This window comes from Oncorhynchus masou, chromosome 18, assembly GCF_036934945.1.
Source record: "Oncorhynchus masou masou isolate Uvic2021 chromosome 18, UVic_Omas_1.1, whole genome shotgun sequence".
Classification (NCBI taxonomy): Eukaryota; Metazoa; Chordata; class Actinopteri; order Salmoniformes; family Salmonidae; genus Oncorhynchus; species Oncorhynchus masou.
The window spans coordinates 40,979,592-40,996,832 of NC_088229.1; the positions used below are offsets into that span (position 1 = coordinate 40,979,592).

Sequence of the window (17,241 nt, forward strand, 5' to 3'; positions counted from 1 at the left end):
GTAAGGTTAGTAACTTTAATGTGCCAAATTAGTTTACACGTTCTTTGCCATTTCTGAAAAGTATAATTTTTTATGACATGGACTTCATGTTGTAATGTTAACAAGGTACCCAAAAGTAGTTTGAATTCATGTTTTCGTTTTATTAGCTTAACAAAACTTGTTTAAACAGCGAAACTGTCGCAGAAATCAGCCTGGATTGCATAGCGATGATGAAAAGAACGTAATTTAGGCTGTAATGATCTCCAGAAATCCATCCTTTACAAAATTACACTGATTGGCCCAAAGAGGGGCGCTACATCATTCGTGGGGGACAACATGTTTACTGTTGCCTTGTTTAATTGTTGTTGTTTTGCTAATTAGACGTAGTAGCAGCTCTAGCTGTAGGCCTACACGCCTAGCATATTGTTTTTCCACTTTAGGCCTTCATGTTTAAAAACTATAGAAAGTGATAGGACTCAAATGACTGCATGGGTGTATTCGTGTTTCACGTGTGGCTAGGCCCCTAAAAATTAACCGTGAGGGTCCTGAGTGCCCCATTAGTCCCATGGGCTTTTGTCTTAACTAGTCGATTCTCTTTCACAGTCCACGGGCCCATTTTAAGGACACCCAAGATTCACATAATTTGATGGTTCAATGTACTTATGATGGCATCAGTGTCAAAAAAAGTGGCAAGCCCATCTACTATATAAATGGTTTAGGCCAGTCCACGACCACCACCTTACACGCTGTGGGTTTCATGGGCTATCATGGTGTGTAGTACTTAGTATGACCACAGCATGTCGCTAGGATTTTATTACATTTATATCAAAAGAGTGGAGCTAATCGATTTTGCATGTTGCAGTTGAGTAAATTACTATACACAGAATTATGCATTATACACAAATGCTTAAAGTCCAGACCTAATGAAGATGTCTACACAGAGTTTAGAAAACGTAGGCTTTGTTTGAGGACTGCACTATGGGGATGTGGCGGAGATGTTAGCTGTACTACGCATGCGTGTGAGTGTGTTACACGGTGGGATCAGTGAAATACAGACGTAAGACGTTTAAATTAATTTGTTTTCCTTTTTGACTATGCCTTTTAATAATAGCTATAATATTATTTCCCATTTATAATTCGATTAAATAAAAGTAGTGGTGTATGGCATATGGCACTCTCTCTATACATAGATTGAGAAATTAGGAAGTGGTTGTAATAATCCCCAGCATGCATTTCGTGCGGAGTTATAGGCTACTAAATGTTTAAATATAATAATAATACTGCAATATGTTTCCACTACGATTGTGGGATTCTTTTCATTTAAATGTAATAAAACTGCGATTTGTGGAGTTTACAGTTTGGGGGACAAAACGTTACCGGGACTTGGAATGAATTGAACGTGTTGCGAGCCGGTTTATTCAATCTGTAGTACACTCTGGTTTCTCTTCAGATCGCATAAATCTTTCGCCTTTTACTAAAGATTTCCGTGGGGAGGAACATTATGAGTATCAACTAATTTTTTGATGCCCGGCTTCACGGCTGGGCTTCCTACTTTTGTGAAATAAATATTGAGGACGTTTTGTGAGAAGGTGGTGTATGTAAGGTTTGCCATAGAGAGCTGGGGGGATAAGTGGCAACATGGGCCCTCCATTTGGAGTGGTTCCAATTTTAACAAGAACGACGGTGTTGCTATTTTAATCAAGACCCCACAGGTGGTGGTGAAGGGGAGCACGGTGGTGGTAGGTGGACGTGCTCTTTTAGCCAATTGTACTTTTATGGGGAGGGATTTTAACGTGCTAAATGCGTATGGTTTTAACGATAAACACGACCGGTGCGCACTTTTAGAGGACCTGCAGTCCCACATGCTGGGGAGTGGTGGGTGGGGATTTTAATTGTGTTTTAAGTAGAGCAGACAGGAGAGGGGCAGGAGGGGATTTTAAGGTAGACAGGTCAAGCGTTTTATTGCAAGGGCTGTGCAGGGATTTTAAACTGACTGACTGCTTTAAAACCCTGCATCCAAGAGAGGAGGGCTTCACCTGGACCAGTGGTGATGGCACCAGAGCCTCTCGCATTGATTATCTGTTTACCCGGGACTGTCCCCCAGCTGATGCTAGAATAACCCCTGCTTTCTTCTCAGATCATGTAATGCTGACGTGCACCCTTTCACTATCTTCGGGTGTGACTGTGGGAAGAGGGCCCTGGAAACTGAACTGCTCCCTACTAGAAGATGATAGAGTAGTTAGTCAGTACAGAGAGCAGTTCAGCCAGTGGCAGACGCTACAGGACTTTTTTGACACACGAGCAGAGTGGTGGGAAATGGTGAAGGGAAGAACGAGGACTTTCTTTAGAGAGATAGGAAAGGAAAAAAGCAGAGAAAAAGATAGACGCATGGTGGGACTGCAAAAGCGACTGGAAAGGTATTTTAACCTATGCCAACAAGGCTTTGATTTTAACCAAGAAATCAAAGAAGTAAAAAAGGAAATGGCACTTTTAGCAGAACAGAGAAGCAAGGGGGTTATTTTAAGAAGCAAGGAAAGGGAATTAGATGAGGGGGAGAAGTGCACTAGGTACTTTTTTAAGAAAATAGTAAGGGTAGGTTTATGACAGGATTGAGAAACAAGGAAGGGGTTTTAAAAACAGACACAGAGGGAATCAAGGAAGTGGTCGAGGACTTTTATGGGGAACTGTTTGGGGTAAAAGATGTTTGCGAGGAAACAATGGGGGACCTTTTAACATACATCGACAAGACCCTACCCAACAAGGACGACCTGAAAAAAGACCTGACGAGGACAGAAATCGACCAAGGACTGAAGCATTTTAAGAGGGGTAAATCACCGGGGGAGGACAGCCTCCCTTTGGAGTTTTATCTGACCTTTTGGGATGTTTTAGCCAACGAACTTCTGACTGTTTTTACTGACTTTGAACACCTCGACAGACTACCCGACAGTTTTAGAGTGGGGATCGTGACGCTTTTACACAAGAAAAACGACAGGACGGACCTGAAGAACTGGAGACCGATTACCCTTTTAAACTTTGATTGTAAACTTTTTACCAAGGTTTTAACACTCAGAATGTCTTCTGTTTTAGGGGAGGTGATCCACCCGGACCAAACCTGTGCCGTGCCCGGAAGGAAGATCACGGACAGCCTGATACTGATCCGAGATGCCATCTGTTATGCGAGAGACAGAAACATGCGGCTTGTAGTCCTAAATTTAGATTTTGAAAAAGCCTTTGATCGGGTCTCGCACCAGTACCTCTTTAAGGTACTGCAAAAAATGGGTTTCCCTGACAGGTTTTTAGCTTGGGTGGGACTGCTGTACGGGGACATCACCAGCAAAATCCTTGTAAATGGGCATCTGTCAAAAGCAGTGGGAGTACACTGCGGCGTCCGTCAGGGCTGTCCTTTATCTCCTCTTCTGTTCGTGGCCTGTATTGAACCACTGGCACAGGTCTTGAGAAGGGACCAAGGGATCAGTGGGGTGGGTATCCCGGGGAGTGGGGGGATGACCGCCAAGTGCGTCTTTTACATGGACGACGTCAACATTTTATGTACCGACCTTTTATCCGTCGACAGGACTCTGGACAGGACTGACTGGTACGGACGAGCCTCTGGGGCGAGACTGAACAGAGACAAGACAGAGGCCCAGTTCTTCGGACCATGGGCAGACCCAGACTTGACCAGACTACCTCTGACAGTCAAACGGACGGACATAAGGGTACTGGGGGTAAAGTTTGACCGGGGGGGAGGAGGGAGCGGCAACTGGAGTGGAATCCTGGGGACAGTAAGACAGAGACTGGTTTTTGGGGACTACGACAGCTGACTCTTGAGGGCAAGGTTTTAATCATTAAAGCTGTGATTTTACCTGTGCTTTTACTAATCAGTTCTGTTTTTATCCCCCCTCGAAGGAGCATTTTAGACCTGGAGCGGATGCTTTTCTACTTCCTGTGGGGAGGCAAGTGGGAGAGGCTGAGGAGGCAGGTGGTCAAGAGGCCCAGGTCCAAGGGGGGGAAAGGCTTGCCTGACCTCTACTTGTTCCTGGGCAGCCGCTACACAGCGTTACATCTGACTCTTGCCACCTCCCCGGTCAAAAACAAGACTCAGGCCCTCACACGGTTCTGACTGGGATCTTACCTCAGGACTCTGAGGCTGATCCCAGTCGACCTGCGAGCCCCAGTCTCTTTCCTGCTACCCCCACCCTACGTCCAGCTCCAGAAGTTTCTAAGACATTTTAAACTGGAAAAAGAAACAGTCACGGTTTTAACAAAACACCACTCTCTTCTCTCTATTGTGCAGGATCGGGAACCAGTATGTCCAGTGCGCGGGCTCGCTATAGGTGAGCCCACAACGGTTTGGCGCAACGTGGCCCATCCTGCTCTCCTGAATCGGCATCGGGACCTGTCCTGGATGGTCGCCCACGAGCTCCTCCTGGTCAGGGCCGTTATGCACTCACGGGGCATGGCGAGGATATCCGCGTGACCCCGACCAGGCTGCGGCCAAGAAGAGTCGGTGAGGCACATGCTCTGGGATAAGTAATCCTTCTCACCCCCCCCCCCTTAATGATTTAGATGCACTATTGTAAAGTGGCTGTTTCACTGGATGTCAGAAGGTGAATTCACCAATTTGTAAGTCGCTCTGGATAAGAGCGTCTGCTAAATGACTTAAATGTAATGTAAATGTAAAATGCAGAGCCGCCAGGGACCTGTGGAAGGAAGCAGGCCCCCTGATCACCTCGTGTCTGCCAGCAGGGGAGGACCTAACACCTCAGCTCGTGCTGTATGGGGTGGGCCGAAGGCCCATTCCATCGAAGACCTTCACCAAGCTCTGGTCCACCCTCACGTGCCTGAAGGAAGCACTGTGGTCCTCCCGTAACCTGCTGGTAGCGAAAACGTAGAGACCACCCCCAGGCAGTGGCCATGGTAGCCACGGAAGCCCTGGGGTGGTACGGAAGAAAGGGGGCCTCGACCCCAAGCGAAGGGTCCCCCACAACACCCTAGGTCCCGGCGGCCACGGCCTGACAGCGCTGCGGCGCCTAGGGCGATGCGCCTAGGGGAGGGATCCCTCTGGGCCCCGAAGGACGGGACGATGATCCATTCAGAAGAGCAGGATGAGGTGAGCTTGATAAAGACTCACCCCGCTCCTGTACAAGGGACTGAAGACAGCCTTTTAACAAAGTGGCTTTTTAACATGTTTTTCATGTCTTAAAAATGTTTTACCTTTGTTAGATCATTAGTACACATTTTAAATGGCTTTTACAGATTTGATGTTTTTACAAGGAAAGTACTTTTATTCATAGTTGTTTTCATTGGTTTTAACAACATGTACTTTTTAACAAATTTAAATGTAACCTTCAAATGCTGTGTTTTATGCTTTGTGGCCGTTTTTATGTGTATAAATGATGTAAAAAATGTATGAGCTGTTTTTAAAGGAATTGTACCAATAAAACTTTTCCAAAAGAAAAATTATGAGTATCAACTAATTTTTTGATGCCCGGCTTCACGGCTGGGCTTCCTACTCTTGTCAAATAAATATTGAGGAAGTTTGTTGAGAAAAGATCTACAGGCAGTCTGCTTTATCAAGTTGTAACTAGTGACGGGAAGTTGGACTGTTTGCACTTACTCTGACCTTTTCTGTTCGTTTGTCCAAAATAACAAATATTTCAATTTATTTTCTTCATTTTAGTCAGCAATACCCGGAGCATTCAGGACCCCTAGTAAAATGCACATTCAAATAAATGTTTACCTGGCCAAATGATTTGATGGCCTGCAAAATAATTAAGAAAACAAATCTGCCTGGACCAGATTGAGGCGCTCTCTCTTGTTTCTGCAGTGAAGATTCACCCTCTTTAGATAATTACTTTATGTCTTCTCTGCAGAAAAATGTTATTTTGAGCTCAGAAAGCAGTAGTGGCAGCATGTTCACCAAAAATATCCGTTCACGAAGAGCCGTTCGTTCGCCAACGAGCCATCACCATAGGACTCATTGCAGCCTGCAGTAACTAGCAGGTCACACCAACGGTGTTGTTTTTAACACACTGATATCAATGGAATCTCATTTAGGATTTTGAAGTCATTCAAATGACATCATTGTTATCCATTATTGACACAGCAACATATCAACGTTTTGCCAGTCCATGGTTATACGTCTAAGAAGTAGAGTAAGCAAACAAGAATCAATTGGGAAAACACTATCGACAACACTACAGCAGATATTGAGCCTACTTACTTATTCAACATTTTAATTTAGGACAAGGAGTACAAATTTACAGTGCATTTTCAAAGTTTTGTTACAATTGCAGTGTTATTCTAAAATGTATCAAATAATTTTTGTCCTCGTCAATCTACACACAATAACCCATAATGACAAAGCAAAAACAGTTTTTTTTACATTTTTGCAAATTCATACAAAAAACAACAACTGAAATATCACATTTAGATAAGTATTCAGACCCTTTACTCAGTACTTTGTTGAAGAACCTTTGGTAGCGATTACAGCCTCAATTCTTCTTGGGTATGACACTACAAGTTTGGAAAACCTGTATTCGGGGAGTTTCTCCCATTCTTCTCTGCAGATCCTCTCAAGCTCTGTCAGGTTTGATGGGGAGCGTCGCTTCAGTTTTCTCCAGTTTTCGATGGGGTTCAAGTCCGGGTTCTGGCTGGACCACTCAAGGACATTCAGAGACTTGTCCTGAAGCCACTCCTGCATTGTCTTGGCTGTGTGCTTGTCCTGTTCTCCAGCCTGAGGTCCTGAATGCTCTGGAGCAGGTTTTCAACAAGGATCTCTACTTTTCTCTGTTCATCTTTCCATTGCTCCTGACAAGTCTCCCAGTCCCTGCCACTGAAAAACATCCCCACAGCATGATGCTGCCACCACCATGCTTCATCGTAGGGATGGTACCGGGTTTCCTCCAGACTTGACGCTTGGCATTGAGGCCAAAGATTTCCATCTTGATTTCAACAGACCAGAGGACCTTGTTTCTCATGGTCTGAGAGTCCTTCAGGTGCCTTTTGGCAAACTCCATTTCTGTATGAACCTCGCTATGTGCACGGGGGCATTGTCATGCTGAAATAGGAAAGGGTCTTCCCTAAACTGTTGCCACAAAGTTGAAAGCACAGAATTGTCTAGAAGGTGGAACATCACTGGAACTAAGTGGCCTAGGACGGACCATCAAAAACAGCCCCAGACCATTATTCCTCATCCACCAAACTTTACAGTTAGCACTATGCATTGAGGCAGGTAGAGTTCTCCTGGCATCCGCCTAACCCAGATTTGTCAGTTGGACAACCAGATGGTGATGCGTGATTCATCACTCCAGATAATGCGTTTCCAGTGCACCAGAGTCCATTAGCAAAGAGCTTTACACCACTCCAGCCGCCGCTTGGCATTGTGCATGGTGATCTTAGGCTTCCGTGTGGCTGCTCGGTCATGGATACCCATTTCATTAAGCTCATGATGAACAGTTCTCACACTGACGTTGCTTCCAGAGGCAGTTTGGAACTCGGAAGTGAGTGTTGCAACCGAGGACAGACAATTTTTACGAGCTACGCGCTTCAGCACTCGGCGGTCCCGTTCTGTGAGCTTGTGTGGACTACCGCTTTGAGGCTGACTTGTTACCACTAGATGTTTCCACTTCACAATATCAGCACTGACAGTTGACTGGGGCAGCTCTAGCAGGGCAGACATTTGATGAATTGACTTGTTGGAAAGGTGGTATCCTATGACTGTGCCAGATTGATAGGCACTTAGCTCTTCAGTAAGACCATTCTCCTGCCAAAGTTTTGTCTATGGAGATTGTATGGCTGGCTGTGTGCTCAATTTTATACACTTGTCAGCAATGGGTGTGGCTGAAATAGGAAGTGGTTGTAATAATCCCCAGCATGCATTTCGTACGGAATTATAGGCTACTAAATGTTTAAATATAATAATAATACTGCAACATGTTTCCACTACGAATGTGGGATTATTTTCATTTCAATGTAATAAAACTGTAATTTGCCAACTTTACAGTTTGGGTGATGTTGATGTATATAACGTCACCGGGACTTGTAATGAATTGAACGTGTTGCGAGCCGGTTCTTTCAGTCTGCAGTACACTCTGGTTTCTCTTCAGATCGCATAAATCTTTCGCCTTTTACTAAAGATTTCCGTGGGGAGGAACATTATGAGTATCAACTAATTTTTTGATGCCCGGCTTCACGGCTGGGCTTCCTACTCTTGTGAAATAAATATCGAGGACGTTTGTGAGAAGGTGGTGTATGTAAGGTTTGCCATAGAGAGCTACAGGTAGTCTGCCTCATCAAGTTGTAACTACTGACGGGGAGTTGGACTATTTGTACTTACTCTGATCTTTTCTGTTACGTTTAGTCAGCAATGCCCAGAGCATTCAGGACCCCTACCGGCGAACGATAAACTGAAAACTCGAAAGAGTCATGATTTTACGAGCCTCCCGTTCACATGTTTACCATAATATAGGGCTTCTTGGAGCTGTCATTTGTGACTGATACTTGTAAACGTGTGCTTTAAACTATGTAGATGTGTTGATTGATAGGCATACAAATAAGATTATGTTTTGATACATTTGAAACGAGGTTTAGCTGTGGCTGCTAAGGGTATGGTACAAATCCACTAATTTGAAGGGGTGTCCACATACCTTTGCATATGTATAGTGTATGTGAACCATATGCATCAAAGGTTTTATTGTATAGTCTATTGGAGTTCCTGTGACTTTGCTGGCAGATTGTCACATGCCATTTGAACATTCAGGTTCAAGTGAAACTAATCCAATCGGGTTTCAGTTGTAACAATAGAAGAGAAGCACGGAGAGGCAAGAGATTTGTAAATTGGCCTAAGGAACTGAAGTTTATGTTGGAGAAACACCATCAGTGCGTGCTCTGCAAGCAATACAGCTGTTGAAGGCATGGCAAGAGCGTGGTGAACAGATAGATATGGTTATGGACAGCGAGGAAGAAGGAGAAGAGCTGAGTGTAGAGGGAAGAAGTGTGTTGAGGAAGAATGGCATCAAGTACAACCTGTATTCTGCTAGCTTTGATGGCTCAGAAATGTAACCTGAGGAGAGTGAGAATGAATTACCTACCTGCTGTGGCAGGTTTGGTGAAGACTTCTGTCCAAGCTTTGCCCTGATGGTCATGCAAAGGATGATTCGGGCACAGTGGGATCGACATTTTTGAAGAAATTGGATCCCTGCCTTTTGGCTGATCTATATATAGTCTCAGGCTGGGTAGGAAATAATTTGGGTACTGTTAAATTGGTGAAGGTAACTCGAAGTGGACTTGTGAGGATTTTCTGTGTTTCTTCAGTCCAAAGGGAGCTGGCACTTCATGTCACATGACTAGTGAAACGAGACCTGTGACTTGCTTTGCTCTCCAGAGCAGGGTCTGTCCTTTTAAGCAGATTCTTTACCTGATAAAGTCATGTTATGATATGTCAGTTATCCAGTGAGAGCTTTTGTGCCGAACCCACTGAGGTGTTTCAGATGCCAAGCTTATGGTCATATTGCAGCAGTGTGTAGGAAGGAGATTTGGAGATGTAAGAAGTGTGAAGGAGGGCATGGGACAAAGGAGCGTGTATATCTGACATTTTATTAGATATAAGGAGTAGACATGCTCCATATACACATTTCCTTAATTTCATATATGGAGCTAGGATATTCTCCATGGTTGGACAGTTTTTACATGCATTTTTTAATGATAAAAAATCGTGTTATACAATTAAGTGTAGGGTTAGTTGTTGGTGCAAATTTAGGTAGGTAGCGGCATGCAAAAACTAAATGTGTGAACAACATGATACCGAAGAAGAGGAAGAAGAAGGGGATGAGGAAGAAGAAGAGGAAAGTCAAATGAAGGACTAAAATTAACGAGTCACTCAAAAAAAAACAAATAATGTTTCTCGAGTCAGAAAAAAAGAGTAGTTAAAAAATAACAACATAAATAAATATAGTTTGCGAACTGCACATCACTAGTTGTCAACATCAGAGCCATGTATTTAGAACAAATATATGGCTCTGGTCCCCATCACTGGATCAAGATGAGTACCTGTTATGACTATTTTGTAGACAAAAGCTGAACTGATTTGGCCTACCTGTTTAGGTTAGGCATATGAGTCCTGAGTTATAGTAGACACACACACATATCAGTGAATGCAAAATACTGCAACAAAAATAAAGTACATTAGTTCTAATTGTGAATTGATTTCATGTTTACACAATGGTCAGTCATTCAAGTTTACTATGACGGTATCACAGAGTTATATAGGTTTTGAAAGGATGCATATCAAGAAAGACAATAAATGGGATAAGCCTGCACTTGGCTGTTGGTATTTCAATAGAACATGAATAACAAATGGCTGTACTGTAATGTTACAATCTTGCATCAATGATAGGTCTGTAATGTTACAATCTTGCATCAATGATAGGCCTGTAATGTTACAATCTTGCATCAATGATAGGCCTACTTTAGTCTGGCAAAAGCATGTGGGTCTGTGTGTCACCATAGGTTATTGCTCTATATACATTCCTCAAATACACAGCACATTGTTTTGGCAATGATTATTAAAGATGGGCCCATGCAAAAAAAATAGCGACATGCACTGTAGCAAGCTCCCTTTAACATGGACATCAAGGGGAAAATAAAGCACAAGTATTTCAGCTGCATATAAAAACAAGGAACAACTACAGTGACAGTAAGCAATAGCCTCCAAAATATAAATTTGTTTGAATGAATAACAAAAAAATATGTCGAAATCCTAGCTACTTACAGTAGTTACAGCCATTGCCTTTTGAACCTTGCTGAAGATCTAGTTTTAAGGTTGTCCAGTTTTCATCACATTAAAATGACACAAACATGTTAACGTTTTAAATTCCCACCACACACATTTACGGTCTGACCTAACACATTTCTCCATCCAGCTCGGATTGCATGGCCAGCTGACCCAGTTCAACAGGCTGGGGAGGCTGCAGTATTGGGTTACACTCAATAACCTTGCCCTCTCTGAGCCTTTACAGCCCTCAAACAGCTTACAGACTCACCAGATCAGACTTAGGCCCCTACAGGTGGAAGATGATAGTGGTGCTAGATTGGTAGTATAAAAATGCTGTGCCTGGTCACGTGTGTTCACTGGAACTGGGTTTGATGAATTGTGTGATTATGGTCCTGGTGACGGTGTGACCCAAGTCCTATGGTTGTGGTTGTGATCCGGTAAGGTTCAGATCTCCTGGAGCAGGTCGGCGGGGAAGAAGCCCAGCTTGCGGCCGGTGCTGACCTTCAGGTAGCCATTCACCTCCTCTCCCTTCTTCACCACGATCTGCAACACAACACAAAGAGGATGGAGGAAGGTGCTGTGGCTCCACAGAGGTACTGTAATCATTGCAGATGACCAGGCACACACACAGACGCGCGCACACACACACACACACACACACACACACACACACACACACACACACACACACACACACACACACACACACACACACACACACACACACACACACACACACACACACACACACACACACACACACACACACACACACACACACACAGTAGCGTCATTACAGTCACTGTCCACATGCACACCTCCATCCATACTGTTCATGATCATAAAGCTGAAATCAGTTTCCTGTACAAAGAAAAACTAAACACATTATTTTCCTAGAAACATAAAGCACACCTAAATTACAGTACTTTCAAGAATGTGGTAGTATTTGACTCAGGTCTGACAAACAGCGACCCATCTGTTTCTTACCTGGTCTTTTTTCAGAGTGATCTGTCCCATCTCTCTGTTTCCCACGACGGACCGTGTCACCTTGAACACCCTCTCCCCAGTTTTTATTCTAATGATGTAATTGGTGGGGAAGTAACCTGTCTTCTCACCAATCTTCCCCTGAGAATAGAAAATAGGCCTTATTTACGTTGTCAACAAGAAATGAGAAAGCACAGCCAATGAGCTGGTAGAGCCATTGCTAGTTTTGATCATTGTCAGCTTGCTCGATCATCTTGTCAGGAACCATTACCCTCCACCATTCTTCATTGGCGTCATCGATTATAGTGATTCGATCACCAGGACTGAAAGACACACAAAGGTTTGTAATATTCGTATGAAATTGGATTTAAAAACGTTCACCAGACTGAAATATTGGACATAAAACGTCATTCATACAATATAAGGAAATGTTTTAGGAAACTCACTGGAAGTCAAGGTCGTCTTTCTCAATGGCCTTGAAGCGGTACAGAGCCAGGTAGTAATGGGACTGATTTCCCATGTTTCCCATCTCCTTCTTTTTCTGTAGCATACATAGACCGATGTTTGTCTACTGGTATTGACATACCAGACAGGGTGATATTGTTGATGTGGACGTGGTTAGTGTGTACATGACGTCAGGGCTTGTCAGGCAGTTAAAGCCCCTTACCTTGTCATCTGCTTTGTCAGCCTTGTCTCCCTTCTTATCCCCCTCGGGCTTTCCTACAAACACACCCACATATGGTCTTTGTAGAGTTTCAATACAACAATGGTGAACTCCTCAACGTTTAGACCCAGTATTACAAGTATTTTATGTAGCTCCTTGACATTCAGTGTAAGAATTTTGGGGATTTATTCTGTACTGTATGAGAAAAGGTTGACATACATACACAAAACATAAAGAACACCTGCTCTTTCCATGACATAGACAGGTGAATTCAGGTGAAAGTTATGATCCCTTATTGATGTCACTTGTTAAATCTACTTCAATCAGTGTAGATGAAGGGGAGGAGACAGGTTAAAGAAGGAGTTTCAAGCCTTGAGACAATTGAGACATGGGTTGTGTATGTGTGCCATTCAGAGGGTGAATGGGCAAGACAAAATATTTAAGTGCTTTTGAACTGGGTATGGTAGTAGGTGCCTGGCGCATCGGTTTGTGTCAAAACTTCAACACTGCTAGATTTCTTTTACGCTCAACAGTTTCCCATGTGTATCAAGAATGGTCCACCACCCAAAGGACATCCATCCCACTTGACACAACTGTGCAACTCAATATTAGGAAAGTGTTCTTCATTTTTAATTTTTATTGAACCTTTATTTAATGCTGCTTAACAACCGCTCAGTTAGTTTACCATTCCCTTTAATGGGCTCCAATATCAAATCACATGGCACAATTTGTTTAAGTAAAACTATGTGGTTATAAATAAATGCACCATATTTTTGTAGTTGATGCAGTGGAACCATAGACGGCACCAACTTGAATTATCACATGCGTCAATATGGACATCCTTCGTCCTCTTTCAATACCTTCTGCCTGCTCGTCTTCTTTGGGTTGTTGTGATTCCTCTTCCTCCATCATCATCATCATCATCTTTGGAGGGTGAAAAATATGGTTAACATACAATTTATATTCCCTGTGCAAATGTCTGTCAGTTAATGATACCGTTATTGTGACTTATCGTCATTCATTTCTCTTTTGGCTAATGTGTGCCACACTCACGTTCTTCTTGTCTTCAGACCCCTTCTTGCGCTCCTTGTTTGCCATGACTACCCCAACCCGCAGGGTGTCAAACACAGGGTCGTTACGGTTGGAGTGGGCTGGACAGGAGAACGCAGCAGAGGGAACACACAGTTCAAAATATGTTGAATACAAGTTGAACCCTTAGTTTGTCGGGATGGCTAGTGTCTTACCTGCATCTGTCTGGTCACTACTGTATAGAGGGGAACTGTATGCTCGTCTGAAACCTGGGGGCTACAGGAGAGACCGCAATATGAATACGTAGAGGAATTGATGTGTTTCCGGCAACCACATGCAACATGAACTTGATCGTGATCTGACTTTATACCGATCGTGACCTAAATTATGAATAGAAAACGTCTTACAATTTTGCCAAAGCACTTCTGATACTCAACATAGGACTGGCATGAGTGGTGGATGTTGGTCTTGCAGTTTTTGCACGTTAGAGCAAACTTGTTGTTGACTGAAAGGTTGAAAATATATACAGTAAGGAGCTAGTCAGTATGATTAAGCTTTACAGATAATATGAATAAATACAAGAGCGACTCCTGGTCCATTTTAAACTTACGGACGATCATACGAGCACAGACGTCACAGAACTTGGGCGTCTTGCAGTAGTGGTCCTTGAACTTGTGTGGTTTGTCATTCACCAATATAACAACGGGCTCAGGCTCGGGCTCCTTCTCCTCTACTTCCACCTCCTCCTCATAAACGAAGTATACCTGCAGAGAGAGTGGCTACGTCTCAATACTATTAGTGGTAGACAGCTTTCCTTCCTTCTCCCTAGTGACCACTGTTTGGAGAGGTAAGAATCAGTCTAGTCAAAATAATGCTAATAATAATCCTCACATATATTACACTAAGGAGCGTCCTCGCTGGCTGTAATTTCAATCTGTTTGTGGGATGGTGTTGCCAACGGCGGCAGATTGATGTGTCACTCACAGTATTGTCTTCCTCTTTTACAATATTGTCAGGGGTTGTGGGGTTGTCGTGGATATCCACCGAATGTTTATCTTCCAGTCTAACACCGACAAAAACAAACAGAGAACATTAAGCAACATCGAGCAGCAAGGACACCTGAAATGTATTTGAGAGTGAACATTGCAGAAGAATTGTTATGGTGGCTGAGCATTTGAATTTGACCAGGTTTAACATGATTATTGCAATGAAAAATATAATTCCTAAAGATTTCCCATATTGTGTTCATTAGAACCAGGGGTAACTGTTTAAAAGGACTATCCACATGCTGTACATAGAGTGTATTGAGTTCAGCAACATGAGAGTAGACTCACTGGTCATATTGGGCCATGGTGTGATGTGTGAGCTCTCACGCTCGTCCTGCAGTGCTACGCACCTGAGACATGAGACAGTTTAGGGAACAGAAACACTGGCTTTCAATATCACCTTCAATCTGAGAACCATTTGAATGGAACACTTGACTACTTTGGTCTAGTCTGTGGGAGTTTTAAAATGATTTACAGAACAGCTAGGTATGGGCAGGATGATTTACCCACACACACAAGCATACATGGCGATACCCCCCCCCCCCCCAAGATACGCTCATCCACTCTACTATTTTGGGGAAGGGTAACTCTATCTCATCATAGCTAAATTTGGGCATGAGCTGAGAAGTTCTAAGTTCTGGGGAAAAAGTACAACGATATAAGACCAGAGGTCTTCGCGAATATTTGACATTTCAGTCCCTTCTCAATGAAAACTTAAACAACTTGCTATCTAACTAATAGCTGACTGAACAATTAAATATATGATGTCGAGTTAGAAAAGAACTGAACAGACCACACGCTAAAAACAGAGGAATGCAATATAGTTGAAATTGAGACATACTTGGTCCCACTGGTTGCTAGTCCAGTCAATGAAGAAATTGAATCTGGTATGTGGATGAATGGCAAAGCCTTTCTTCACCAGTTTGGATTCAGAGATGTTCCTTTCGTGTGTGATGAGCCACCTGTCACACCGGAGACCTCCGAAACACTTCTAACTCTTGATTGGTACTTCCCTTTTGAGCTATTCTCTATGCATGTCATTTCCTAGCAGCGATCCAATGGTTAGTGGTTAGAGCAGAGGGGTGAGTGAGTAAGGGACTGTGAGGGCAGGTGTCATTGTGAGTGAGTGAGACAGCTGGGTAACTTTCAGGGCACCGATGACGAGGGGAAATCAGACCCGCTCACAACCTGAGAGGGCAGGCCAAGACACACACAGCCTACTGTTGGCTTACTGTACAAACTGCAGGCATCATCAGAATTTCTGTAGTTTCTCACATTTTCAATACACTGTGAACACCACATTATACTATTCCATATAAAACCTTTAACAGTTAAAATCTTTATTGAATAGGAAAGAAATTCTAAAAAAGTTTTTATGTAAGAGGATCAAAATAATAGAATTTGAAAATGTATTCATATTATGGAAGACTGATATGGGAGGTAGTCAGAGGTAGCTAATCCATAGATGAAAACATGAGATTTTACAAAGGCCTATTTTTGGCCCCAGCACTGTTGAACAACAAACTGGCTCGTTTATTGTATTTTTTGCGTCGGCTACCACAGAGATTGTGCGAAGCAAGAGGTTTTACTCCGTTCAAAATCTGTCCATGAAAATAAGGGGACTTATTATATGGTGGTCAACGAGTGTCGAATTTGGTCCACAAAAAAAAAAAATCTAATTTGCTACGTGTGGCTAATTTGATAAAATAAACGATTCGTAACGTTTAGGTTGTTACAATGCACCAATATAAGTGGACACACGTGCATTTCGACATACTTTGAAAAAACTACCTAATATTGAGTTGTGTTTATTGTCATATAGATAGATAGAGGACTCATCATGCATCTAACCTGTTTGAGCATGGACATTGCCACTGAGGGCTTCCACCATTTTAAAGTAGTCAACTGGGTGGGGATTCCTATGAGTTTGGAGCAATCAGTCAATGAGGAAGAAGAAAATGTACTACTTTAAATGGAGATGGCATTGGCACTGCCCGTGCTGTCACAGACGCTATAATAGCACAGATACAAAGATAAGTCCTCTATTTCAGTGGTTCCCAAACTGTGGGTCGGGACTCACTTGTGGGTTGCGGCAGGGGTCCAGGTGGGTCGTGGGATTATATTTTTGGTAATAAAAAAACAAACATTTTAGGGATGGAAAAACGCTTTCAGTGTAAACTTCAACAACTAAAACCGAATAGAAATAGCCTAGAATCTTTAAATACTTACAATCATCAAAACAAAAACTAGACAATCAGGCCCCTATTGACTTTGTTATAATAAGAACATAGCATTAGCCATATGGAAAAATGTATTGCAGAAAAATGTGCTATAAAACTGCAACATTTTATTTCAGCTCCATTACAAAATGTGTAGATTTGCAGGAAATTAGCTTTAAAACGGTAACATTTTCTCTCTGCTGCCAAGGTTGTATTTTTTACTTATTGTATGGTCGGTCTGTGTATGTTTTTTTACCGCCCAACCCATATGGTCAAAAGACACCTCAATTGGTGAGACACGAAGCAATAAAGTTTGGCAAACCCCGGCTCTATCTATCTATCTATCTCCATGGCTTGTTGTTGACACGTGTATCTGCCCTCTCATTGGCTGGAATGGTTACACCCGATGTCGCTTCCTCACGCCTGCCTTCCATCTTTGAGGACATGTATTTCCATTGTTAGAGCGGTCACTTGACTATCTTGTCAACATAGTACACAGTCTTTGACTACCACTACAAAGGTCCCATTGCATTGTGGGTACAACAG

General features: G+C 42.9%; 1 protein-coding gene and 2 non-coding genes across 3 annotated transcripts; 2 read left to right on the top strand and 1 right to left on the bottom strand.

The window, feature by feature from the left end:
- Positions 1-1,409: 1,409 nt before the first annotated feature.
- LOC135505314 (U5 spliceosomal RNA) lies at positions 1,410-1,525 on the top strand. Its single transcript, XR_010450248.1, has one exon. It is a non-coding gene; the product is annotated as a U5 spliceosomal RNA (small nuclear RNA).
- A 6,542-nt stretch (positions 1,526-8,067) lies between these two features.
- LOC135505316 (U5 spliceosomal RNA) lies at positions 8,068-8,183 on the top strand. Its single transcript, XR_010450249.1, has one exon. It is a non-coding gene; the product is annotated as a U5 spliceosomal RNA (small nuclear RNA).
- Positions 8,184-9,496: 1,313 nt separating this feature from the next.
- On the bottom strand, positions 9,497-15,460 carry LOC135503698 (SH3 and cysteine-rich domain-containing protein 3-like). The gene is made up of 13 exons (XM_064921845.1): positions 15,318-15,460; positions 14,765-14,826; positions 14,415-14,493; positions 14,041-14,194; positions 13,838-13,935; positions 13,646-13,706; positions 13,455-13,552; positions 13,262-13,325; positions 12,405-12,457; positions 12,184-12,278; positions 12,009-12,060; positions 11,741-11,878; positions 9,497-11,296 (listed from the first exon to the last, which is right to left on the bottom strand). The coding sequence occupies exons 2-13, from the start codon at positions 14,779-14,781 to the stop codon at positions 11,198-11,200; spliced, it is 1,008 nt and encodes a 335-aa protein (XP_064777917.1). The 5' UTR covers positions 14,782-14,826; positions 15,318-15,460; the 3' UTR covers positions 9,497-11,197.
- Positions 15,461-17,241: the final 1,781 nt, after the last annotated feature.

Excerpts from the sequence above, each read along its gene's own strand:
- LOC135503698 (XM_064921845.1), bottom strand. Across the intron at positions 13,326-13,454 it reads GGTCTGAAGACAAGAAGAAC|ATGATGATGATGATGATGGA; the intron begins GTGAGTGTGGCA and ends CACCCTCCAAAG. Across the intron at positions 11,879-12,008 it reads CCAATGAAGAATGGTGGAGG|GGGAAGATTGGTGAGAAGAC; the intron begins GTAATGGTTCCT and ends TTCTATTCTCAG.